Here is a 26,631-nt window from a genome sequence, read left to right on the forward strand (position 1 = left end):
CTCCCCACCCCTCTTTGCCTTCCATAGGACCATTCCTTTCGCCACTCCTTAGTTCGGACCACACTCCCCACCAACCACTAACCATCCCTCGTTACCTTCCCCTGTAACCGTAAAAGATGTAACACCTGCCCACACACCACCTCACTCACCTCCACTCAGGAACCTAGACATCCCTTCCAGGTGAGACAGAGCTTCACCTGCATCTCCTCCAACCTAGTCTACTGCACCCAGTGCTCCCGACGTGTCTTCTCTATATTGGTGAGATCAAACATAGATGAGGTGACTGTTTCGCTGAGCATCTTAGCTTGGCCCATAATGGCCAGTCTAACGCCTGGTCACCGCCCATTTCAATCGCACACCACCCCAAATCTCCCTCCGACATGTCAGTCCTCAGCCTCCTCCAGTGTCGCAGCGACTCAGAAATTTGAAGAACAACACCTTATCTTCTGCCTGGGCACCTTACAGCCCACAGAACTCAACACTGAGTTCTCCAATTTCAAGTAACCTTCCCACGCATCTCCTGGCTCCTTTTCCAGCACCCTCTCCTCCCTTCCGTTCCACCTATTGACCCTTCCTTGCAGCTACAACCGGATTCATCCCTCCTATTGACCAACCAGGATGTACCTACTACCAGCGTCCACCTATCACCACCATTCTGCTACCCCCCTCACCCCCTCTCTTTATCTGCAGCTCCCCCTACCCCCACATCCAGTCCTGAAGAAGGGTAATTCCCGAAACATTGACTTCTCCTTGCCTTCAGATGCTGCCTGGTTTGCTGTGTTCTTCCAGCCTCCTGCTTGTCTACACTGGATTCCAGCAACTTCAGTTTTGTTGTCTCTAATAGAACATAGAACATAGAACATAGAACATTACAGCGCAGTACAGGCCCTTCAGCCCTCGATGTTGCGCCGACCTGTGAAACCAATCTGAAGCCCATCTAACCTAAACTATTCCATTATCATCCCTATGTTTATCCAATGACCATTTAAATGCCCTTAAAGTGGGCGAGTCTACTATTTTTGCAGGCAGGGCATTCCACGCCCTTACTACTCTCTGAGTAAAGAGAGCTTCCAACATGCCTTCCAACCAAAATGGAAACTTAGTTGCACTTCTTTCAATTTAGCATATTGCTGCTTAAGATGCAGTATCCTCTACACTGAAGAAACCAACCACAGAGTGAGCGACTGTCATGTGGAACACGTCTATTCAGGCTGCATCTAAGTGCAAAGTCAGCTTGTCATTTTAATTCTCCACCTTGCTATTACTTTGATTTTTCTGATCTTGGTCTCCTGCAGTGTTGCAATGAAGCTCAAGGGACAGATCTCGAACAAGCCTGGGCACTTTACAACCGTCAAGACTCAACATTAAGTTAACAATGTTCAATTGTAACCTCAGCCCCAAATTTTGTTTCCTTTTCTTTTATTGGTATCTTTTGGTGCTTTGGTTGGCAGCTTTCAGGATCCTGCCATTCACACCTCCTCTAGACACAATATTTGCTTCCTTATTTGTCCCCTTACCTCCCTTTGGCCTTGCACCATGGGAAATAATATTTTGAGGAAAGGTCACACAGCTGAAATACTAACTCCATTATTTTCTTGTAAAGTCTGTATCTTTTTCATTTTGATTCTGACTGCAATGGGAAAAGGGCTGTTTTTACAACAAAGGATTGTGAAACGGTATTGTAGTACTTTTTAAAAGCAAGTTACCTGACACTCATTGTAAAGTGCTGATGATACTGTTGTTTGTTCAAGCAGTGGGGGATGTCTAGTTGCAGACAAACTGAAGCCAAGGCCTGTATATGAATGGAGATTAAGCTGGAAATAGGTTAGCTGATTGCTCTAAGGAATGGTAGCCCGTTATCAATGTCAAAGCCTTTCTGCCAGCCAATGACTATGTGATTAGCTTCTAGGTTGTTAAACAGCTTGTGGGTGTGAACGATTAGTCAGAACCTATCAAACCTCCAGAAAGAAAAGAGCTGAGCTTTCTCTGCAGTTAAAATAAAGGCACAAAGCCTGAAGGAAGCCAGTTTCTTTCCTCTCATTACTTCCTGTAAGCTGTGGCTCTTAACAGATAAGTCAGATACTCCATAAATGTGAACCAGCTCCTTTGGGTCTGCTGGAAGCAAGTGAATATACCTGGAGGATGAAGATTGAGGAACAGCAAGTCCTGATAAGCAAAAGGATCATCTCAGTGAACCCTCAGAATAGGCACCATTGACCTACTTCCCCAGTCCTTATCTCCCCCATAACATAATTTTTTTCCATCTGCCCGTGTTTGTCTGTGTGTATGTATGTATGTATGTGGGAGGGTGGAATTAGAATTGTAATTCTTGTTTAAGTACAGAAACATGATTCATGCTTTCTGTCAACCTAGGTTGGAAAAGCCAGGTAAATTATGGAGTTTTGCATAGTTTTAGAACATTTTAAATGTCTGTGACAACTCCAGGAATTGCAGGTCTTCATTTCCAACTCAGTGAGGCATAACACTCTCCTCAGATGCTGCCAGACCTGCCCAGCATTTTCAGTTACTTCTATTTTAATATACGGCTTATGGTTTTCCATCCCTAACAAATTCAAACTAATCTTAAGTATCTAACTTAGCACAATATTTTGGTTTTCATTAAGAAATTGTAGTCATGATGCATTACAATTTTGGACAACTTTCCCATAATTATTGCCATGCACAAATATTCTGAGGGTCCTACTGATTGGCAGAATGAAGACAAACATAGATGTGCAGTCAGGAGATGCAAAACAATACTTTGCGTCCATTGCATTAAAGGTGGGTGGAGCAACTAAACAGAATACAAACAATTTTTGGCAGTGCCGACAACTTACCATTTCCAAAGGGCTGAACCCAATATCTAAGTAAGAATCTTTATGTACACTACAAGGGTGCTGTACAAGCCTTAGGCTCTTGTGGTGCAGTGATAGCATCCCCACCTTTGAGCCAGGAGATTCGGATTCAAGTTGTACCTTTTGCGTAATAACATCTCTGAACAGGTTGATTAGAAAATAGTTTCTAGCAGAGCCTCAAGACATCTGTTTTGCTACTGCATCAGGAGTCCCTTTGAGAATTGATAATCATGCGTTTGCTGCACTGTATACATATTGGTGTGATTCTCCACACTGTTCCCCTTTTCTTTATTTTGCACTTCATTCCCTTCTTCAGAGCAGGTTATCTGCTTTCATACATTCACAATTAAGTGACACAAGGAGAAAAATAGGCTGAATGGACTAATCTTCTTGATTTCAAATTTCTCTTCTTTTGCATCACCAGAAGTTTAACTGCAATCAGAAACCTGTTGCATGCAAAATCATGCAAAGTTGTGCTAATCACCCCTTGGTGCAATATTTTTCTGCAACAATAGTGTACAGTCATCGATGTGTGTTTTACACTTATGTTAGTACAGGTTACTTAGTTTTCTTCATAAAAGTTAACCTTTCCTGGGACAGAGACAAAAACCTAGTGATTCTAACAAACTCACTACTGAGTTAACAAGGCATAAATAGCCCTCATAGCATCAATTGGTACTTTATTTGTTTCAGTGTAACAACTGAGAATAATTGACATGAATGTTGGTGGATAGGAGGAAGTAAACTAAGGATCAAAAAACTAAATGTGAAGCAAACCTGAAGGAAAAGAATTAATTATTTTCCTTGTGATTAAAACTTTCAGCATCTCTATGAATTGTTAAATTCCACTGCTATTCAGCAACATTACTCAGAATGCAACGTAGAATCTATATGATCTATTGTTATGCACTCTTTTTTTCTTGAATTTTCTTTACGCATAAGACAGTTATGAATATTTTGATTAATTATACCCGTTTTTTACTCTCCCATACGTCAGTAATTACTGCCCATTCCTTGATATCCTTGAGATGGCCTTAGCCATCAGATGGTGTACAAACTATCCTGAAACAAATTAGTTTTGCTCAATGATTGAAGGGTTAATATTTAATTCTCTGATTATTAAATATCAAACTTTAAGTTTAAAAACTTATAAAAATCATGGCAGAAATATGTTTTTTGTAACAAACAATAAGCTCAATCAAAAAAAAACTGTCCAACAACAAGTTACCACTTGGAATATCCCTTTCAAACATCTTTTCCTTTTTTCTATTAATTTACTGATGCACTTTGTAGGAAAGAGCTTCATTTTTATCTCAGAAGAAATGGTTAATATAAGGGACATAGAACATAAACTTGCATTCTGATCTGTGTAACAGTGTGTTCCAGATTATTATATTATCTGTTTTCCAAAAACCCACAATTTTTGTTTTAGCACTCAAGTTTATGGAAAGTAAACTTACAATAAGTAGGATTTGGATTAAAAACTACTAGGCTAAATAGTTTCTTTATTGTTTTTATTTTCTTGTCATGATTCCTCCTTATTCTCCTAAAGGTGTTTATTGCTTAGTAGGATATGATCTCACAACTTTTTGTCGCTCATCCAAGTGTCAGTTTTTTTGCTCATGTTCCTTGGCACATTATTCACAAGTGTTGGTGTCATAGCCAGCCAGATGCACATACATAATGCACATGAGCATGCACAGTCTTCCAGCAAAGGCGCAAGATTAGTGATGAGAAGCTGGAAATTTGGTCAATGCTTCATCCTTAACACAAGAGCCCTGAGACTAACTGTATGGATCCTAGCATTAACCACAGACTGTGCTTCAACCAGTTGTATAATACCCTGGATAAATTCCACCATTCATGATATGCAATAAACCTAAAGCAGCAAGAAGGCCAAAATTTTCGAAAAAAATTAAAAACCTGTGCCTTCAGGTTTTCATAAACTCTTTGATCTTCAATGCATTCTTAGCTTGAATATATTAGATCAAAAGACTAATAAATTCAGTCGGTACCTTTAAAGGTCTGCACACTCCTTCAGTGATGTGTCCCACCACCTGCTGAATATTATCTTGCACACCTGTAATAATAAAGAATGTCTTACTTTAAAGTACAGCTTAACCTAGCTGTGACAAACCTTTTACTCATACTCAGATCTTCCATGACCTCAGCAAAAACCACAGTTCTGGCAAGGGAACAGCTTACACCTCTGTGAAATGAAGCTCTATAAAGAAAGTGGCAAAAAAAGGAATGCAGATTATTATTTGAATAGCTGTAAATTGAAAAAAGGGAATGTTCAACGAGACCTGGGTGTCCTCATGCACCAGTTGCTAAAATTAAGCACATATTTGCAGCAGGCAGTGAAGGCGGCCAACTGTATGTTGGCCTTCATATTGAGAATTCGTAGTACAGGAACAAGAATGCCTTGTTGCAATTATACAGGACAATGGTAAGGTCACACCTGGAATACTATGTGCACTTTTGGTCTCCTTATCTGAGGAACGATATTCTTACAAGAGAGGGAGTGCAGCGAAGGTTTACCATTTTGATTACTAAGTTGGTAGGACTGACATAAGAGAAGAAATTGAAGCAATTAGGATTGTGTTTACTGGAGTATAGAAGAATGAGGCAGGATTTAATAGAAACCTATAAAATTATAACAGGGATAGAGTGTTCAGATGCAGAAAGGATGTTCCCGATGGTGGGAAGAGTCCAGAACCAGGAGCCATAGATTAAGGGTAAGAGGAAAAATTTCTTTACTTGGAGAATGGTGAGCCTGTGGAATTTGCTGCCACTGAAAGTGGTCGAGGCTAAAACATTGTGTTTTCAAGAAGGAGGCAGATATAGCTCTTGTGGCTAAAGGGATCAAGGGATAGTGGGGAGGATGGGATTAGTGTATTGCACTTGATGATTAGCCATCGTCATAATGAAAGGTGGGGCAGGCTTGAGGGGCCAAATGGCCTACTCCCACTCCTATCTTCTATGTTTCTATGTAAGGGGAACTCTGCACTTATAGGTTTGTAATAGTGATACTGAATCTAACCCAGTGTTAACAGTGGTCAATGTTTAACTGCAAAACAATTATGCAGTCTACTAAGTAAAATTGAGACATAGAGAATCACTGAAACAAGAGATTGAGAATGAGACTGATGGAAGTGAAATATTTAAACGAACTCTTTGCAGTTATGGCTAAAACCAATGAATTGCTTTGAGGTGAAGACATACTTGCCCCATCTGTGATGTTACAAAAATGCCCTGCAAAGAATGTGTTTCTTATAATCCTCCTGGGTAGGTATTCCGAAGTACCAACGCTATGAACAGAAAGGGCCTACCACTTCTGCTAGATCTTCCCTGAAAGCAGATATGTCCAAACTTTCTGACTTTACAAGGTATCTGTCATTGCAGGCCACAGAGTTTAAATCAATTTTAAATTTGCTAAAATCTCAAGGTACAGACAAGTCTTCGTATTCTAATTTAGGACTCATCAAACAAGGGAACAACCAAACCAACATCAGCCCTTAACAAGCCCATAGAACAATGAAATTTCAATTGGGCAAAAGATTTCAAGATACCAGCAGAAACAGAACTGTTGTTTGGGCTGCACAAGTTAGTTTGTCCAGGCCGACTGGCTCCTGCTTCAAAAAAATCAAATGCAGAATGACCAATGTATAGACTGCCATCTAGTGTAACACATTTTGAATCAGCTGGAGTAAGGAAAAGGGAAGCCGCTCAGCTCAGTTCAGGAGGAACATTTGAACATGGTGGCGTTAGAAAAAGAACTAGTTGGAATACGTCTAGAAAAGGTCATTCAAATCACAGTGGATGACAGCTTAAGCTGAATTACCTATTTTAATTGCAATTTAGTTTAACTAGAATCTGTATTTGTTTGTTTGGTCAATAATTCAGAGCTATGTAATACTCTCTGAAATAAAGATACCAAAAAGGAATTTTAAGCAAGATTTTAATCAATAATTGACACAAACATTCACAAAGAATAAGTCTTTTATCTCACACTTGGATGCTATCTTGATGTAACCTATTACAAAAATGTTGACTTCTCGTTTTTCTACCTTTCTGGTGCTGTGACTACATCTCATTCTGATTTCTGCTGTGTCACTGACAAGCACAAATGTAGATAGTCAGAAAGAATGCACTGTGAGAGTTAAACTGAGTGAATCCCAGACAAAATGCCATCATAAATATGAATGTATTTTAAAATATATAATTTATCCTATGTTAAAAATGCTTTCCACCGGTTTCTGTAGGTCTATTTTACACCACATCATTTACCTGCTAATAGGTGGTTGGCGCGTTCCCCAGTTAAATACCAAGAAAACTAAATTTTTTCAATATTTCTTTTAATTGGAAAATTGCTGGTCTGTAAATATTAATTATATATTTAAGTGACTATAACAAACACTTCACTATAAATATCAAATCTGACATCTGTATAGAGTTCTACACAGCTAGTCATGGAAATTAGCCTTGAAGTGCCACTAAATTTTAGGGAGCCCAACTATGCAAACAGTTTCTTCAAAATCACAGAAGTTAGCAGTCCACTTAAAAGATTAAACAATTACCTTGCATAGTTACAAGCTTCAGCAAAACTTCAAGATGTTCTTTCTCTGAAGCAGCTGCCTGATGTAACCATGCTAACATATCCCCAACATACCTGAAAGCATAAGATTGACTCAAATCAGGTTTAGGAAAATACTAACAGCGTTTTTAAAATGCTTAAGTATCCGAAGACATACCTTAAAGGGTCATGTGAGTGCATTTCAATTGGCCGAGGAGTTCCACCAGGCCCACCTCTGGTGAGGGCATCTATAAAACCACGAACCACTGCACTCCTCCTGGCTGTGCCAAACTCATCAAGAATGTAGCTAGGGCAATAAATACATAGGTGTAATATGTAAAATGAAATATATCATCGAACAGTAGAAGGGAAAAATAAACTTGTGAAACAAATGTTCACTGTCAAACAGGAAATCTTATTTTCTCAAGCATTATTTCTTTAAATGAACTAATTAAGAGGACTTCTCTATGAAGTTTGAAATTCTTCCTTTGGATTTATGGAGTAACTATTCTGAGGAGGGGTCACTTGACCCAAAACATTGACTCTGAATTGTCTCCACAGACGCAGCCAGACCTGCTGAAATTTTCCAACGATTTCTGTTTTTATTTAAATTTATATCTTTTCACCCTCAACTTTTAACAAATGATAATAAATGGTCATCTGCAATTAGGCTATGAAAATAGGCTTGTAATTGATCAGGTGAGGTTACCTCACTGAGGATCTCAAAGACTCTCACTTGCTGATTTTAGGCATCTATTGGGTATAGATTCATATCTACAAATTAACACATTCTCACCCCCACCAATGAATTTGCAACCTCAGCCAAACCATGAAAGAGAAATGTCAAGAATGCAAATCAGTCAATCCCTACAAATTCTACCTACAACTTTGTGGCTATTTCCTGGAGTTCCAATATGCCACAACTTCCTGCTTGATGAGATGATTAGAAATCTATTGTTAAAAGTGGGGAAATACTTTGTATCAGAAAAAGCTGGAAACAAGGATCAGAATTTCTTTGGTATAGGTCTCTAGAACAAAGAAACAAAAATCAAACACAAATTTGTACAACTTAGACTTTCCAAGTCCAGATCTTTACAATTTAACTCGACATACATTTAAATGCCAATTTAGGCCAAAATAAATTGTCATTTTATTTTGCATAGATATAATAGGGTCACTAGCACCAACCTAAAAAGGCCTAAAGACTGCAATAAGCAACTGCCTTTGTGCAAACCTTTTTCCTGCAAGTGAAGTAATTGTTGTATAGTTCATTCGCAAGATTTAACATCAAAACACCACTGAATGATTAAAAATAGAGAAAATTATTCTAAACTGCAAGCAACGCAATGCTGCCAGCTCTTCTATTGAAATTATTATTTTGCGTCAGACCTTCAGTTACTATGTTAATTTAAATTCATCAACATATTGACATTCATTTGGCAGTGAACACTTCATAATTTATTTCAATACATCCATCCATTATGGTGGCTTTTAGTTATAATCAACTAAATTAGTTTTTCTTCTAATAGCCCCAGTTTTTGATGACTGCTGCAAAAGAACAAGTTACAATTAAAAATTTTGCAAAAGTCATTAGCAGAATTGCAGCCCATGAGATTAAATAGGCAACGGTAGTATGGAAACAGAACTGACTAAGGACAGAAAGCAGACAGCAATGGTGAATAGTTGTTATTAAAACTCAAGGGGAGTATGTTGCTAATCAGGCATTGGTATTATTGCCATATAAGACTTCAGGAGGACACAGACTGGTGAAACAGGCAGATAGATAGATTAAATTTAAACCAGAGAAATATGAAATTATGCTTTTTGAACAACAACAATATAAACTAAACAGTACAAAAGTTATAGGGATACAGGAACAGATACACACAGGGCTAAACATACATCAAATCTGTGAAAGTGGTGGGACAAACTTGAGAAAGCTATTAAAATATCATATGCAAACTCTAAATTTGTAAATAGCGGGAAAAAGTAAGAGGTAATGAGTGCAACTGGCAGAAGGGTTAGTAAACAGAGGACAGGCACTTAAAGTAATTAGGTTATCTAAGATCAGAGGACTAATGTCTATGGTGAGGGGTGTAAAGTCAAGTGGATGTCACAGCATGCCCATTATCACTATTACAGTATTAGGGTGATGGTGGACAGTTCAAGAATGACCAAGGGAAAGCACGCGGTCAGAGTATCAAGGTGATGGGCTCAAACCTGAAGCTGGTGGAGGATGGACAGTGACTGGTTTGTTGTTATGTCACTGGTGATAGCTCCAACCTTGTGATTCAGCTGGCAGGAGTCCAGCTCAAGTCGATAGAGGCCACAACAGTATTGGACATAGGGAAAGGAATGAAAGCAGTTTTGGACATGACTTATGAAGCATTTCTAAATGTTTATGCTTTTATTTTAGCATTTATATCATTTTGCCTTCACATAGTCAACTCAAAAATCACACAACACCAGGTTATAGTCCAACATGTTTACTTGAAGACACAAGCTTTCAGAGTCTCGCTCCTTCTTCAGGTGTCAATGAGACAAGTAGCATCAGACACAGAATTATAAGCAAAAGATCAAAGGGTCATAGAACTGACACGAATGTATTGAACAAACCTAAGATGGCTGTTAAATCTTTAATCGGTTAGGTAGGATTAATATGCAAATTCCAGAATTTCTTTCAAGTCACTGAGATAACTAAAGGTTTTATTAGTATATCAGAGTTGACATCTCAGGTTAGACCATGCGTTTTAGATGAGAGGCCTTGTTTAGAATCTGGCTGTGAGACTGGTTTTATTTCCAAAGTAGGAACTTATAAAATGCCACATTGACTGTGTACAAATTTTTGACCTTGTCTACCACAGTCCAACACCAGCACCTCCACACCACAGTCAACTCAGTGTTGTCTTCACACAGTTAACTCAGTGAATTTGCTCTGGCTCTCAATATTCTTGCAACCTGTAGAACAGCAGGATAGAATATGACAAAGGAGGGTTGTTGCCAACTAACAACAGAGCTTGGAAGACCCAAAGCAGGCAACACCGGAGGGGGAGGTGCTGGGCATATAGGGCATGTAATTGCATGTGAACTGGCTAATGACACACTATGGAAACAGAACCCACTTCTAGTTCTGCCGTTGGGACTTGGATTCCTCTTGGTTACTCTTTGGGCAGAATTTAATGTGAAAATCATTGTTATACAGAGGTAAATTTATATTTTATTTGTTTAAAAAAAATCACACGGCACCAGGTTATAGTCCAACAGGTTTAGGTTGCAGTGCATTCCATGATTTGTACATCTACACAGAAATGCATTTTTACTGTGAATGCTATCTGGATTTAAGAGAACTCAGTACTTATCTATCCTGCATAATGCACATAACTTCCATTGATGCATATTAATCCAGGTATTGTTGCAAACTCCTTCCAAAGATACTTCAAACATGCTCTTTGTTAGAATCAAATAAAATATTTATTTCTCTACAGGAATAACTGGTTAAAACTTTGAAAAATCACCGTAACCATGTTAAGTTTTTGTCTTTAATGAAGTTGGCTGATTCAATACACCGTTAACAAGACAATAAAAAGCAGTATATCAGATTTAGTCGAATCATAGTTTTTTATTCTTGTGTCATATTTGTCAATTAGCTTAAGCTGTGTCCAGAGCTACTACAAGCCATACTACACTAGTCTAAAGAGATTTCTTGCACCAGAATGACTATGTAGCATGCAGGTGTATGTAAATATGAGTATTATAAGAATTGGCTTCATAGTGTTACACCTCTAGCTGCAATCAAAATTCATGCCAACGACCTCATCCCAAAAAATTATCCCTATGTTCAAACCCTTGCTCCAGATAGGGCTTAAACTACAAATAAGTTGTATGAGACGCAAACGTTAAGGAGTGGCAGAAAGTCAACACAGTGGATTTCTCTCAATTTAAGAATGTATAACTACATTCCTTTCAGTCCAAAAATAATGATTGATGTGAAAATTCACAAAATCTACTGACAACGCTAAACCTGGGCCAACTTCCATCGCACATAGTTTATATACGTGATTTCTTCCATTCGCTGTGGAGTCTGCACATGCCCACTCCACATGAAATACAGGAACAGGGTGCAGACAGTTGCCCAAAATTCATCATAAACTGTGTAACAATAATCAATACACTGGACCAAGCCTTCAAATTAAGTGGCAGGACCAAAATTTCAGCAAGACACTGAAGTTTAGATGATTTGCCCTGATTCTACTCTGCATAAGTCTTATAATAGAATGGGAGGATCAGTCCTGTTTCAAATCATAATCGCCAATTTAAAAAAATTTTTTTTTTAAAACACCTTTAAAATGTTTCTAATCATTTTTGTTTAAATTGAAAAGTCAATCTTATAGTGAGGGACTGAATTCATAGGGAGGTTTGACTAAGTAGAATGGCAGAGTTCCTTTTCTGCAAATCGTTTGTAACCTCTTGAGGTTTTTTATAATATTCTGAAAGCTTTCATGATTTTTTCTTTGATGACTGTCACAGCTTACCATATTTATCGTATTAAATTCCACAATTATCCGAAGGTGGATTTCATCTCTCAACTGCAGAGCTGCTCTTCCAGTATACAAACCAGGACGTTTACTCACCCCAATGTACACTGTGTGATCTCTAATAACTGCTGTCAGTTTATTTAATTCTGCAGGGCATCATAGCTGAGAGCAACCTTGTTCGTCCTGTACAATATCCAATGGGATCTGAATAACAAGAACCAGTCTCTGGTTTTCTCACTCCTGCCTAAAAGGAACAAAGGCTAATTGCAGGAACCTTTCATGGCCCTGTTGAGGTCAGTTTTTGTTTTATTCATTCACAGGATGAGAGTATCAGTGGCCAGCATTTATTGTCCGTCCTTAATCGCCCAGAGGGCAGTTAAGAGTCAACCACATTGCAGAGGGTCCAGAGTCTTACTTAGAACAGACCTGGTAAGGCCAGTAGTTAATTTAGTGTAAGGCTGTAAATCTCTTTAGATAGAGCTCTGCAAACTGAGCATAGGAACTAATTATACATGCAAATTGAACTAATAGGATATCTGCAAAAATATTCAAAACTAATGACATTCCAAAGCTCTGTTTTGTGGCATAGGCTGGATGGACCAGAGAGACCATTCTTACCCTTCATTGTTTGTTGGCTATCCACAAAGATAGCCATTCTCCATGATGGATAGTTGGGATTAGTGTGGTTGCATGCTCCTGATTACCTGAAGCCTGATCTTAATTTACCTTCAGGGCAGGGTGCATGATCAGAATGAATAAATCCAACATCATTACATGTGGGTGAATAAAATGCCCCAGAGAACATGGAAAACTAATATTTAGAAAAACTGATCAAAGTTAATTACAATTTATGGCTTTCAACATACGACAAATGCAAGTTTTTTTTTTGCACTGCATTTTATACCTGCCTGCAAGAAAATAACATTTATAATTTGTATTTTAAATGTTATTTTATGAAATAGATTGCTTCAATATGTGATTTCTCTCTCTTCTACATCACCCATAACAGGAACACTAGACAGAGTAACACAAACCTTAGGAGATTATGAAATGTGTTGCACACAATTTGACACTTTCGTCATTGCAAAGGTGAGCAATTTCTCTGGAAAGGACACTAGATAGATGCAGATGCTCCAGTTTCAAAGCTCAAAATTAAGTCATTTTCATATTTGTTAAGAACAACCTTTCCTTTGGATATAAAACAGTCTTCATACAAGAAGACGCAAGACTAGAGAATTAACCTGCAGCTCTCCGTTTCATACTTCTTGGTTTGGAAATCCATACTATAAAAATACTTGAGAACTAGTCGACAAAAGTTCAATCCAAAATTTGAATGTACCCAAAAAAACACTGGATTCAAGAGAAAAAACAAAGGTGGGAAAGAAAAAATGTCAGAGAAACTCAGCAAGTCTGGCAGCATCTGTGGAGACAGTTAAAGTTTTGAGTCTGATATGATTCTTCTTCAGAAACAGCATTAGGAAGAGAAGAGTTGAGATGGAAAGAGAAACAAATACGCCACCTAGCTCATGCTTAGATAGTGGATCAAAAATAGGATTATTTGAAATTGTATTGCTCAAGGCAAGGTGTGAGCCTTACAGTGCACTCACCATAGAAGCAGCTAACGATTAAATTGAGTTCAAAGAAATGGTGTCAGACAATAATGGTAAATTTGCTCAGCATTTCAGAAGATTTTCCAAGAAGTAACATAGTGAAGTTAAACTAGGTTAATTACATAAAGTTGTACTAACTTGTAGAGCACAAGTCTGTCTTGCAGGGCCTCCATAGCTTGAGTCTGTGCTGGAGAAATATCACAAGATTCTTGAGTCAGGGTTCGACATTCAGCTGTAATGAATAACACAAAATATCAAAATTGTTTCATATTTTTAATGTCTGAGTTTTGATTTTCAGTGTATTACTGAGTGTTACATGCTGATTACAGCACAATGTTCTGCCCAGCCTTTGGCCTGTGTATTTATCACAAAAGACTAGCATACAAGTTCAGCAGGTAATAGGGAAGACAAATGGAACACTGGCCTTTATTTCAAAAAGAATAGCGTATAAAAATAGGGAAGTCTTGTTAAAACTACAGAAGACACTAGTCAGACCACAGCTGGAATATCGTGAATAGTTTTGAGCCCCTTATCTAAGGAAGGATAAACTGGCATCGGAAGCACTCCAGAGAAGGTTTACTGGGCTGATACCAGGTACGGCAGTACTGTCTTATGAGGAAAGAATGAGTAGTTTGGACCTGTATTCATTGGAATGTAGAAGAATGTCCCACCAGATGTCCAAACACATTTGACCATTGCTACACAACCAAAGATGTCAACCACTCCACTGCCCACCCACATTTTGGAAAATCAGACCATAACATTATGCTCCTTCTCCCAGCTTACGAGCAGAAACTGAAGATCTGGTACAATGCTAATCTAAGGTAATGAATGAGCTCTTATGTGATTGTTTAGAGTCAGTGGACTCATCCATATTCAAAACATCAGTGGCCAACCTAAAGGAGTCTGCCACTACCGTTACAGACTTCATTAGTAAGTGTGTAGAGGACTGCGTGCCAAAGAAGTTAATCCGGGTGTTCCTCAACTGGAAGCCATGGATGGACCAGGAGATCCACTCTCTACTGAAGTCGAGGTCTGAGACGTTCAAGTCAAGAGACCCTGACTTATTTAGGAAATCTAGGTACGACCTTCGCAAAGCCATCAGAGACGCCAAGAGGCAATACCAGACTAACCACATGAACACCTGTCAATTATGGCAAGGCTTACATGATATAATGGATTACAAAGTGAAGTGGAGTAGAATTGTCAGCAACAAAACATCCCTCCCCGATGTGTCAAAGCATTCTACTCTCGTTTTGAACAGAAGGTCAGTGAAGCAACGTTCCCTGGCAGCCTCGAGTGCACCTGTATCCACAATCACCATCACAGACATCAGATCAGCGTTCTTGAGAGGAAACCCAAAGTGATCGGCCGGATGGAGACCCTGACTGTGCACTCAAATCCTGCACAGACGAGCGGTGGGAATATGTGTGGATATCTTTAACCTCTCCTTACGACAATCTGGAGTGCCCACCTGCTTCAAGAAGACCACTACCATCTTGGTGCAAAAGGAAAATCAAGCAGCATGCCTAATGACTACCACCTAGTTGCTCTGACATCTCTCATTATCAAGTGCTTCGAGACGTTAGTCATGGCACACATCAACTCCAGCCTCCCAGACTGCCTTGATCTTCTACAACTTGCCTACTGTCGCAACAGGTCCACAGTATTCACCATCTCCCTAGCCCTACACTCATCCTTGGAACATCTGGATAACAAGGATACCTATGTCAGACTCCTACTTATTGACTTGAGCTCTGCCTTCAGAACCACAATTCCAACCAAACATGTCTCCAAACTCTGGACTCTGCTCCCCACTCTGCAATAGGATCCTCAACTTCCTGACCCACAGACTGCAATCAGTAAGGATAGGAGACAACACCTCCTCCAGGATAATCAAGACTGGCGCTCCATAAGGCTGTGTACTCAGCCCCTTACTGTATTCTTTATACACTCACGACTGTGGCCAAATCCAGCTCGAACACCATTTACAAGTTTGCTGATATCACTACCGCAATAGGTCAGATCTCAAACAATGATAAGACACAGTACAGGAAAGAGATAGAGAGTTTAGTGGCAATCAATCTCTCCCTCAATGTCAGCAAAACAAAGGAGCTGGTCGTTGACTTCGGGAAGCAGAGTGGAGGACACATCTCTGTCTGCATCAATGGTGCTGAGATGGAGGTGGTCAAATTCCTTAGAATAAGTGTCACCAACAATCTATCCTGGTCCATCCATGTCAACACTTCCGTTAAAAAAGCATACCAACACCTTTAGTTCCTCAGAAGGCTAAGGAAATTTAGCATGTCCAAAATGAGTCTTACCAATTTTTAATAGATGGACCATAGAAAGCATGCTATTTGGATGCATCACACTTGGTATAGCAACTGCTCTGCCCAAAATCACAAAAATTACAGAGTTGTGAACACAGCCCAGTCCATCACACAAACCAGCAGGAAAGTAGAGTTGAGCATTACCACATCAGCCATGATCTCATTGAATGGCACAGCAGACTTGTTAGTCTGAACAACCTACTGCTGTTACCTCTTATAGTCTTAACAGAGCTGGTATTTTTGCTCCCCTCATCCAGCCTAAGCCCCATCAACATGCCTTTATGACTTTCTCCCTCATATGTTTATCCAACTTACTCTTAAAAGTATCTGCATTACTTGACTCAATTGATCAATGAGGCAGCAAATTCCGCATTGTAACTACTCCCTAGGTAAAGAAGATTCTATTAATTGCTCCATGTGATTTATCTGAGACTACCACAAATTTATGACTCAGTTCTGTCCTGCATGTAACTGTTCCAGCTGAGACTAGCTACTCAGAACAGAACAGGGATGAAACCTAAGAACTTACTATTTAATTCTGGGAAGTTCCTATATCTTCTAAAGCACTGGGAAATTTCATATAAACATGTTGAAAAATGAAGAATTTCTTGATAGAACCTCTTTGTCATTTTTGTCTCAGAATGAACTTAAACCTCTGGTTTAATCCCTTTTGCAATGGTATCTCCTCACAAGATGTGGCAGGCAGGTTCACCACACCTCTTTGATTCTAAAGCAAATAAAACCTGGGATAGAGAAGATGATTTTCATCAGTCCACTGATCTGTATTCTTTCGTACTGTTATGGTTTCAGAAAAAAGGATTGCATCTTCTGCAACTTAACCTATAATTGGAAGACAAAAGCTTTGTAGAGCATTAAAATTACAAATAATTAGTGGAACTAAGCTTTTTTAAAGATGTTCTGTTTATCAGCATTGATCAGTGGAAGTGGTGGCAGTGGTAGCAGTGGTAATATCACTGGCCCTCAGGTTGATGTTCTGGAGACATGGGTCCAAATTCCACCATAGCAGATGGTGAAACTTAAATTGAATAAAATTCTGTAATTAAAAGCTAACCTATGGAAGCCACTGTCAATTGTCGCAAACACACATCTTGTTCAGTAATGCCCTAGGGAGGGAAATCTGTCATCCTTACTTGGTCTGGCCTAAATGTGACTCTAGCCCCAGAGCAATATGGTTGATACTTACTGCTCTTTGAAATGGCCCAACAAGCCAGTGAAAGGGCAATTAGGGATAGGCAATAAATATTGGCCCAGCCAGCAATGCCCACATTCCATGAATGAATAAAGCAAAAGTTTGTCTGGCCATCTTTGCTGTTTACTTCTTTCAACACCTGTCACATTGAACAACCAAGTCAAGAGTTATATGTTTAAATGGAGACTGAAGAATGTGTGCATCGTTAGGAATACAGGTACATGGTTAATAACTTACACTGATGTGTTATTGCCTTCAGTTTCTGAGTACTGGGTGCATCACTTGTGTATTCCTCATCCAATTGATAACCTCAGAGATGAATTTACCCAAGGATATTTTTCAAAATCCCAAAGTTGCCAACAGCAATTCTGAAGCTGTAATGGTAATTTCACTGGATCGGTAACCCAGAGTTGCAGGCTAATGTTCTTAGGATATGGGCTCAAAGCTCACCATGGGAGTTGGTGGAATTTAAATTCATTTAAAATATCTGGAAGATAAAGCTAGTTTCAGTAATAAAGACCATAACAACGATAATTGATTGCCACAATAACCTATCTGGTGCACTAACGTCCTCTGGGGAAGGAAATCTGCCATACTTACAACTCTGGCCGACATGCTGCTCCAGACCCACAGCAGCGTGGGTGACTGCTAACTGACCTCAGAAATGGTGTAGCAAGCCACTCAAGTCAAGGGCAGTTAAGGTTTGGCAAAAAAAGGCTGGCCTTGTCAGGGACGCTCACATCCCATAGAAGAATGAAAGAATTCTGCTCCAAGCTTTAGTGCGTCCCTCAGCACAGAGTCTTGGACCTTGGAATGTGCCAGTCTGCAACACTCGGTCGGGGTCAACTCTTTGTTCTGGAAGACCAACAAGCTTCAGGTGGTCCATAGAAGGGTATGTCTTTCTCCCAACAGAATGCATGCAAGCACTTAGTACTGCAACACGAACTAATTCTTCTGTCAGTCAGACAGGGCCCTGCAACATCACATCAAGGTGGCTGCACCAAGGCTGAAGTTGTCTCGCCCTCGAATCAACAATTACAATCTCCTCAGCATTTCATTCCTCATCAAAGTGGCTTTCTGCCCCACCCGAGTCCAACTGCTGCTTGGACACATCGGTCTGAGCAAAACATTGGCAGAGTTTGGGCAGTGGGCCGACGGAGGCAAGGTTTTCCTGCAGATCCCAGAGCATCAGGAAATGGCTGCTCAAATCCACTGTAAAACAACCGAGAGTGTGGGGCTGCACCACGGGAGGGGAATTAGCTCAAATGGGAGAGCGCTCGCTTTGGTATGTCCTCAGACAGCTGCTGAATAACCCAATTAAGTGGAGAAGATGCCTGATTTATTCAGGAAGAAAGTATAACAGCACATTGTAACACTGGACAGAATCTTCCCAGCCATTGGGCAAGGTTTGCATTGGCAAGTCGGGTGTGTCGCATGAGATCAGGCAGTAAGGAGATCCCCGATGTTGACAGCACAAAGTTTAATTTTCCAACCAAGCATTGAAAGTCAAGACAAGACTGTCACCACCGAGCAGCAAAGGGCCTATTTGCCTGCATCAACACCTGTATTATTATTATCATCATCATCATCATCATCATGATCATCATCCCATCTCAGCTCATTGATACAGGTAGATCTCCTATAATGCGATAGTTGCATTCTTGATTGACTTTGCGCTATAGAAAATCACCATTGAAAATGACGTTATACAGAAATTGCCATAGAAAATCACTATACCTGTACAGCAGAAAGTTGATGTTATCCGAACAGCATCCACTATTCATCAATCGCATTACAGCCAATTCGCATTAACGAAACACACATTATAGCAGAACTACCTGTATACAGTTTGCCATTCTCTCCCTGCCAGGTAGAAACTAGCAAATTCTTGGTGTGTACGTCAGAGGCGATAGCTGATGATTCCAGGTCTCTGCTTGCTTGTCCAGCTTTCTAGATTCAACAGCAGACACCTACATCTCAGGCAATGCTCCATGGTCAGTGATTGCATTCACCTCCAACCATCACCACCCCCAGGTCCTTGTTGGCAAAGCTGGGTGCCATTTTCTAGCTGTCCAACATATCTGGGGCAATTGACAGGAAATGTGTATGGCAGCTGCAGACTTGACTGGGTGTCTGGGCTTTAAAGATGGCACTGGTATCAGGAATTCTGGAGGGTGCCAAGCAGCATTGCACTTGTATTTTCAACAGCATTAGAATAATTCTCTATTATCTCTAGTGCTATTGAGCCATGCAGATTATAAATGATCCAGCTTTAGCTTTACACTTGTAATGAATTAGCTAATCCCAAATGGGGTGGCAGCTGATGTCTACAATTGACTCTACTTGTGTAAGTGAAGAGATTAAAGTCAGCAGAGCTCTTGTTTACAGCTGAGATAATTCAGGATGACAGAATCATTCACTGTTTTATCTATGACGAAAAAATTAATGATGTCTGAGGCTGCTTCCATGCATGAAATGTATGCCCCAAGCATAAGTCACCATTTTCAAGAAAGGAGGGAAAATTTAAGTCATAGACCAGAGAACACCTAAAGTCCATCAAATCAATCCATGACTGACAACATACTTTGCAGAACATCTGTTGTATGAATTGGCCTCAACAAAGTATTCCTTCATCAAAATCTTTTTACAGTGGGATCCCTGTAGGAGCTCAATGAAATTAATGTTACTAAAAAATTTGAACATCTAGTCTAAGGCAAACATGCCTCACAATGAGTTTGTGCTCACAAGTTACATACATTGAGAATAATCAACAGAAATGGTTCATTTCAACTCATGGAAATTTGATCACTGAGTCTTGATTTAATTGCTAAGGTCAGCAGCCTAAAGCACAAGAGGTCAGTGCGAATTATAAGCAGCTGAAATAATTTGACAATGGTAAAGTTGTATCTACAGTATAATGATAAGCACAAAAAAAAATTCTCATTTCAAAGAAAAACAAAATTATTTATTATGAATCACTACATATAGCAATTTTCAATTAATTTTCTTGCCAAACATGACTGAGAATCTTCAAATGATTGACTTCAGCATACATGACACATTCTGCTTAATTCATATAAAACTTCTGCAGTTCGTTCTATCAGAACTTTATTGGATAAGAGACATACCTTGCGCCCATCTGTAAAGTTTTTCATATGATGTCTCTTGGAGGAGTGCCATTTGTTCCATAATTTCCAGTCTTTAAAACAGAGAATGTAATGTATCATTCTGAAGCCCTTGACGTTATGTTGCATTTATTTTTCTGATTATTGCACACCAGCAGTACAATGCAGTTTTACGTGACAAAATTCGATATTTACATGCAACACGTTCATAGCTTTGGAAACTGATCAGGTCAAATTTAGAAAGGATGATGTATTCTGCTTGATTAATTAACAGGCTGCATTCATGGGGTGCCTAATGCAAAATGCAATTATTCAAAGCAACCTTCCAGGGACACATATGAAACTCTCAAGCAAACAGCCATTTTTGATTGACACAGCCTCTCAGTATAAATAGATTTAATGCAGGTGGAATTTATATGTAAATTCTAAGCATAAATTTTTGGAAATTTTAATGGTCAAATGTGATTCGTTAGTCAAAAACCTTTAATTTGATCTCTATTTTGAACAAAGTTACTGAAAAGTCAACCCACAGTAATTGATAATTTCATTAAATATTTGGTTAATTTTATTAATATTTTAACGGCATAGAGCAGAAAATTTATGATGATTAAGTGGACGATATGCAATGGTAGGTTTCATAGTTCAGTTACCTGTATGAGATAAATTAACTTATTTTAGCAATAACCTTAATATTCTGCATTACAGATTTTAAAATTGGTCAGGATTTCTGATCTCAATGTTGTAATCCTTGGACTTTAGCCTGAACAGCATCAGGCTTGCTGTAAATTTGCTCTAAATGGCCTCAGTTAACCAGTGGAATGAGAAAGGAGGCATAAGCCAAACAAATGGGACAGGCTACGGCAGAAGGCTCAGATTCCATTTTCTATACAAATAAGTGTGACCAACTTGATTGAATTTTTTGAACAGGTCAATGGTTGTGTAAATGAAGGCAATGCTTTTAATGTAGTCTACTTGGACTTCAGCAAGGCTTTTGATATGGTCCAATATGGGAGACTGATAGCAAAGGTAAGAGCCAATGGGATCCAAGAAAATTTGGTAAACTGGATTCACAATTGGCTGAAAGGCAAGAAGCAGAGGGTGACTGTTGAGGGGTATTTTCCTAACTGGAAGTCTGTGTCTGGTGGGGGTTCCACAGAGGTCAGCTTTGGGACCCTTGCTGTTGTGGTTTATATAAACAATTTGAACTTGAATGTAGGAGAGTTGATTGGTAAGTCTGCAGATGATACAAAAATGGACACGACAGTAAATAGTAAGGAGGATAGGCCTAGACAACAAGTGGATATGGATGGGTTAGCCGGATGGGTTAGCCAGATGGGTGATCAGTGGCAAATGGAATTCAATTTGGATAAATGCGAGGCGATACACTTGGGCTGGCCAAACAAGGCGAAGGAATACATGATGAATGATAGGGCCGTGAGAAGCACTGAAGATCAGAGAGACCTTGATGTACATGTACACCGGTCCCTTCACCCCTTTATCCACCTGTCCTGATATTTAAGAAGGCATATGGTAAACTTGCCTTTATTAGTTAAGGCATAGAGTTTAAGAGTAGCGAGATAATGCTGTAGGCACACATAGAACATTGCGTGCAGTTCTGGAATCCACATTATAGGAGGGATGTGATAGCACTTGAAAGGAGATTTACTGGGAAGTTACCTGGGCTGAAGAATTTCAGTAATGGAAAGAGATTGGACAGACTGAGGTTGATTTCCCTAGATCAGAGATTGAGATGGGACATGATTGAGATGTAAAAAATTCTGAAATGCATAGATAGGGTAGACAGGAATAAACATCTAACCTTAAGGGAACAATCAATGGCTGGGGGCATAGATTTAAAGGTAAAGGGCAGGAGGTTTAGAGGAAATGTGAGGAAAAACGTTTTCATTCAGAGGGTGGTAGGAATCTGCAACTTATTTTTGTAAGGGTGGTAGAGGCAGAAACCCTCATAACATTTAAGAAACATTTAGATGTGCATTGCAATACCACAGCATACAAGGCTATGGACTTCGGGTTGGAAAATGGGATTAAAATAGTTAGGTGGTTGTTTTGACCAGCACTGATATGATGGGCTGAAGGACCATTTTCTATACTGTAGATCTCTATGACTCTATAACTGCATTTTATTTATTGTGCTTTCTTCTTTTGGCCTCAACCCATGATACCAATTTAAAACTTGTTCAAGAAATACTTTTCTACCTAGCCTCATCTCCACCAGCTTTATACTCTGAATTTGCTTTCCCACAAGCATCTTGGTGTTGAAATTTCCTGCTAATTGTTACCTCACAGGAAATCGATAACGTTTCCTTCCTGTTTTAGTTCAGATTTTGACTCTTATTTCAGCTCCAATCAGACTGCACTGTTACTCAGCTCCATGGTCACACAGTTCCATTCTTTTGTCACTCACCTCTTCCGCTCACCATCTGTGTGTCTGTTTCATTCCTAAATATTCTGCTCAAAAGCCATACCCCAAGTTACAATTAAACAATGTTATCAAAGGAGAATAGCTCGCAATTTTTTCCTTTGTTTCCTCTATGCAACATATACTTTGCTACACAAGTTACAGAGGCTGGAAATTAGAGCATTTCTGTGCAGGGACATGAAAAATACTCCTTACCCTGCAGTTTGCTGGTTTGTTCGTAATAGAATCTTGACATCATTGTGAATCTGCTTCACTTTTCCAAGTGCTTTAAAAAAGTCCTAAAAGCATACGAAAGATTATGAGGCACAATTCTGTAAGTGTAACATAATGCTTCTTCTACATAATAGGAATTGCGAATGTACGGATTACCTCTGTAATTGGTCCTTCTCTTGGGCCTCGAAGGATATTCAGTTCATCTGCAGTTAGCTGAAACTTAGACAAGAAAGCATTTGCTACCTCAGCTCGGATTTCTAATCGTTGACTGTAATGAAAAGAAAACAGTATACACATGAAATCACAAGCTGTGACTCTCTACTGCTCAACTTCCAGCCAAACAGCTTACTGGAAAAACTCAAACACCATATGAATTTGATCACATTAGGCATGATTTGCTGCAAACTTGGTTAACAATGTACCCAACATAGTTGAGAAGGTGGTAATGGAGAAAACTGTGCAGAGATCAGAGTTAGCGTTTCAGGTCTAGTGACCCTTCTTCAGAACTGATAGTAACTAATGATAGTAAATCTGGCTGCAAAACAAACTGAGGGGCAGAACAACCTACTCTGCTCCCAATTTGTTTTCCATGCAGATTTTGCGCTTCACCTTAGAGAGACAGTTATATGTCTTGGGCAGACAGATAAACTGAACGGACGGGGATTTTCACACTGCTATTCATCCTCTAAAGTCTGCATACCTGCAGATCAGTGGAAGGGAAAAGGCTGTAAGAATGGCAGTGGTGCAGTGGGAGCATTATGCTTGTGTTTGATCTCCGTACATGTTTTTTCTGCCATGCCCCTAAACCAGAATCCACCATGGTGCCAGTAAATCAGCTAGGCTAGACTGCCCCAAGAACAGCCAAGGTGCAACAATCTACAGCTAGGTTCTCATATACTTGGCAACAATTAGGCCATTGGCTCTTGGCATCTTGAGGAACGCCACATGAGGTTAGCAGCTTTAAACCACCTTTGCTGAGACCATTGAAGTAGAACCCTGGAGGAGTAACACAGTTGGAACATTTTCTTTTTAAAACAAAATATCATGGACAAGAAATTAAGGAAGTCTGCTATTATGTTCGTGATTACATTTAGCACTACAGCACCATTCATGGACTTAGGATGTTATAAAGGTCTTTACCGTCAATGTTGCACTTTCAAATGAATCACTGCAGTAATGCAAGATCAATACGGGTAGGAACAAGTAATTTTTGCCTTTTAGCTTCATAACACAACTTTGTGACTAGATAGTACTGCAAAGAATCCAAAAGGTGGCAGCAATGATCAGCACATCTCCAATCTTAGCCCCTAAACAAAATGTAGCTGTTTGATCAATAGAAGAAATTAAAAATTACTGCAGAGCAGGATGCAATTTGAGGAATATCTTAATACAGTTCTATTTTTGTTCCTGAGCATCATATTTTCTCCTTCTTCGATGTCTCTAACATTTGTCCTCCACTACCCTGCTCCCCGTACAAAGTACCTAATTCAATTCTGATGTGCTTCTAAACCGCGAGTAACTCTGCTGGTTATTTGACTGTGCAGCTTAACAACCAAGCATAATTTTGTCCTCAAGTTACATTTTCATATATAGTAGGAACTGCAGATGCTGGAGAATCTGAGATAACAAGGTGCAGGGCTGGATGAACACAGCAGGCCAAGCAGCATCATAGGAGCAGAAAGGCTGACGTTTCGGTCCTAGACCCTTCTTCAGAAATGGGGGAGGGGAAGGGGGTTCTGAAATAAATAGGGAGGGAGGGGGAGGCAGATAGAAGATGGATAGAGGCCTGCTGTGTTCATTCAGCTCTACACCTTGTTATCTTATACTTTCATATACATCTTTCAGCAGGAGATACTGAATAGCCCTTATCTCTGGAGTTAGTAGAGTTTCTGGATAGTGGAGAGCTGCCCCATATACTACAATCAATGTTTTCCTTGGCTAGTTGGTGGATTGCCATCCTGATGAGGTGTGTCTTTTTTTTTGTGAGAGATTCTACCTTGTTCTATTAGCATAGGAGAAAATGCTTAGCAGGAACAAAAGAAGGGAGGAAGGAATAGGAATCGTGACAACTCCTTCCCCATAAAATTAGATGTGAATGCCAACATTACACTGTTCCAATGGGTCAAGAGCTAAACTTGCGGATTTTCTGCACAGTGTCACATTAAATTGTGTATTTAGCCACAGGTTACCAGGGGATCTTCAGCTTCCACTTTCATTATTCTTTCAGTATGGTAATCCACCAACTAGCCAAAGGAAATTTGACCGTAATATATGGGACATCTCTCCACTATCCAGAAACTAGTAATTCCAGAAATAAGGGCTAAGTCAGTTTATTTGCACTCCACCCCCCCCCCCACATAAAGTGCAGGGAACCTGGCATTATGATACATACCTTCCACAGGATGCATAGAGACTTTATAAATGTGGGAGTATCTGTTCCTTAAAATTTTAACTGTCAAACACAAAGTGACTTCATAAAGCATTTGTGGTTGTACAGATGAACATACAATTACTTCACAAAATATGTGAGCACATATCTGTGCATCAACTTTTAAAATATAGGTGGGAATGGACCCATGTTAGCTTCATGAAACATAAACAGGTATTCCTGAGAATCCAATGAAAATGTTAAGAATCAGCTCCAAGTCAATGTTGAACATTACAATTTTAATACAGAATCTCCAAATATACTGTCAAGACCTCACTGCAGATTAAAAATGTTGACACGCATATCAGAATTTACAATTAATAGTTACAATATTCCTTAAATCTACAAGGCAAGTATGACAGAATGATTGCTAAATTATTGTTTGTCTTTCCAGAACTCTTGGTTAATTCTGGGTGCCAAACAATGCTACACTGAAGGGTAAAACAGTTTTACATAGAGTCACAGAGTCATACAGCATGGAAACAGACCCTTCAGTCCCATCAATCCATGCTGAACATAATCCCAAACTAAACTAGTCCCACCTGCCTGCTCCTGACCCATATCCCTCCAAACCTTTCTTATTCATGTACTAACCTAAGCGTCTTTTAAACATTGTAGTTGTGCCCGCATTCACCACTTCCTCAGGAGGTTCATTCTACATGCGAACTATGCTCTATGTAAAAAATTTGCTCTCATGTCTTTCTTAAATCATTCTCCCTAAAAATATGCCCCCTAGTCTTGAAAACCCCCATTCTAGGGAAAACACAGCTACCATTAACTCTATCTATAACACTCATGATTTTATAAACTGCTATAAGGTCACCTTTCAACATCCTATGCTCCACTGAAATCTACAATTTCTTATACGGCACAGGTTTTGGTCTGTATCTGAGGCATTATTACCAAGATTTTGATGAGTATATATTCATAGAAACCAGTGAGAAACAATTTTCTTAGCCATATCAATACCAGACTGGAATGTTCAGAAGCTATAATATGCTATAGGCTATTTGGCCCAACTAGTCTGTGTTAATGATTATCCTCCACATGAATAAATGGTGTCTGGGATAGAAAAAGTATTGAAAATAACGGTTCTGGAATCATTCCTGGAGGTTCATCATCACATCCACATTCTCTTTTGTGGATTTAAAAAAAGTGGAGAATTTGCAAGGAAGTGCGATGGGGTTGTTGGGGGGTGGGGGATGGGGGTATGGGGTTCTGGTGGCTGAGTCAAGAAAAGGAAACTTTAGTCAGAGCTGGAAACAAATAAAAGCTAAGGGTTCAGGCATAGATAATGGGAAATTGA

The 26,631-nt window shown here is 39.4% G+C and overlaps 1 protein-coding gene across 2 annotated transcripts in view; it reads right to left on the reverse strand.

The window, feature by feature from the left end:
- Window positions 1-26,631, reverse strand: part of LOC109935927 (conserved oligomeric Golgi complex subunit 6) — a 149,820-nt gene that overhangs the window by 28,515 nt on the left and 94,674 nt on the right. For both annotated transcript variants that reach the window (XM_048598240.1, XM_048598241.1), the window contains exons 3-9: window positions 23,054-23,165; window positions 22,880-22,962; window positions 20,248-20,318; window positions 13,715-13,808; window positions 7,610-7,738; window positions 7,436-7,527; window positions 4,871-4,935 (exon numbers count right to left, since the gene is read on the reverse strand). In XM_048598240.1, coding sequence (XP_048454197.1) covers window positions 4,871-4,935; window positions 7,436-7,527; window positions 7,610-7,738; window positions 13,715-13,808; window positions 20,248-20,318; window positions 22,880-22,962; window positions 23,054-23,165 — 646 coding nt within the window. The remainder of the gene's footprint in view (window positions 1-4,870; window positions 4,936-7,435; window positions 7,528-7,609; window positions 7,739-13,714; window positions 13,809-20,247; window positions 20,319-22,879; window positions 22,963-23,053; window positions 23,166-26,631) is intronic.

The sequence above is a fragment of the Rhincodon typus genome, chromosome 6, assembly GCF_021869965.1.
Source record: "Rhincodon typus isolate 14 chromosome 6, sRhiTyp1.1, whole genome shotgun sequence".
Classification (NCBI taxonomy): Eukaryota; Metazoa; Chordata; class Chondrichthyes; order Orectolobiformes; family Rhincodontidae; genus Rhincodon; species Rhincodon typus.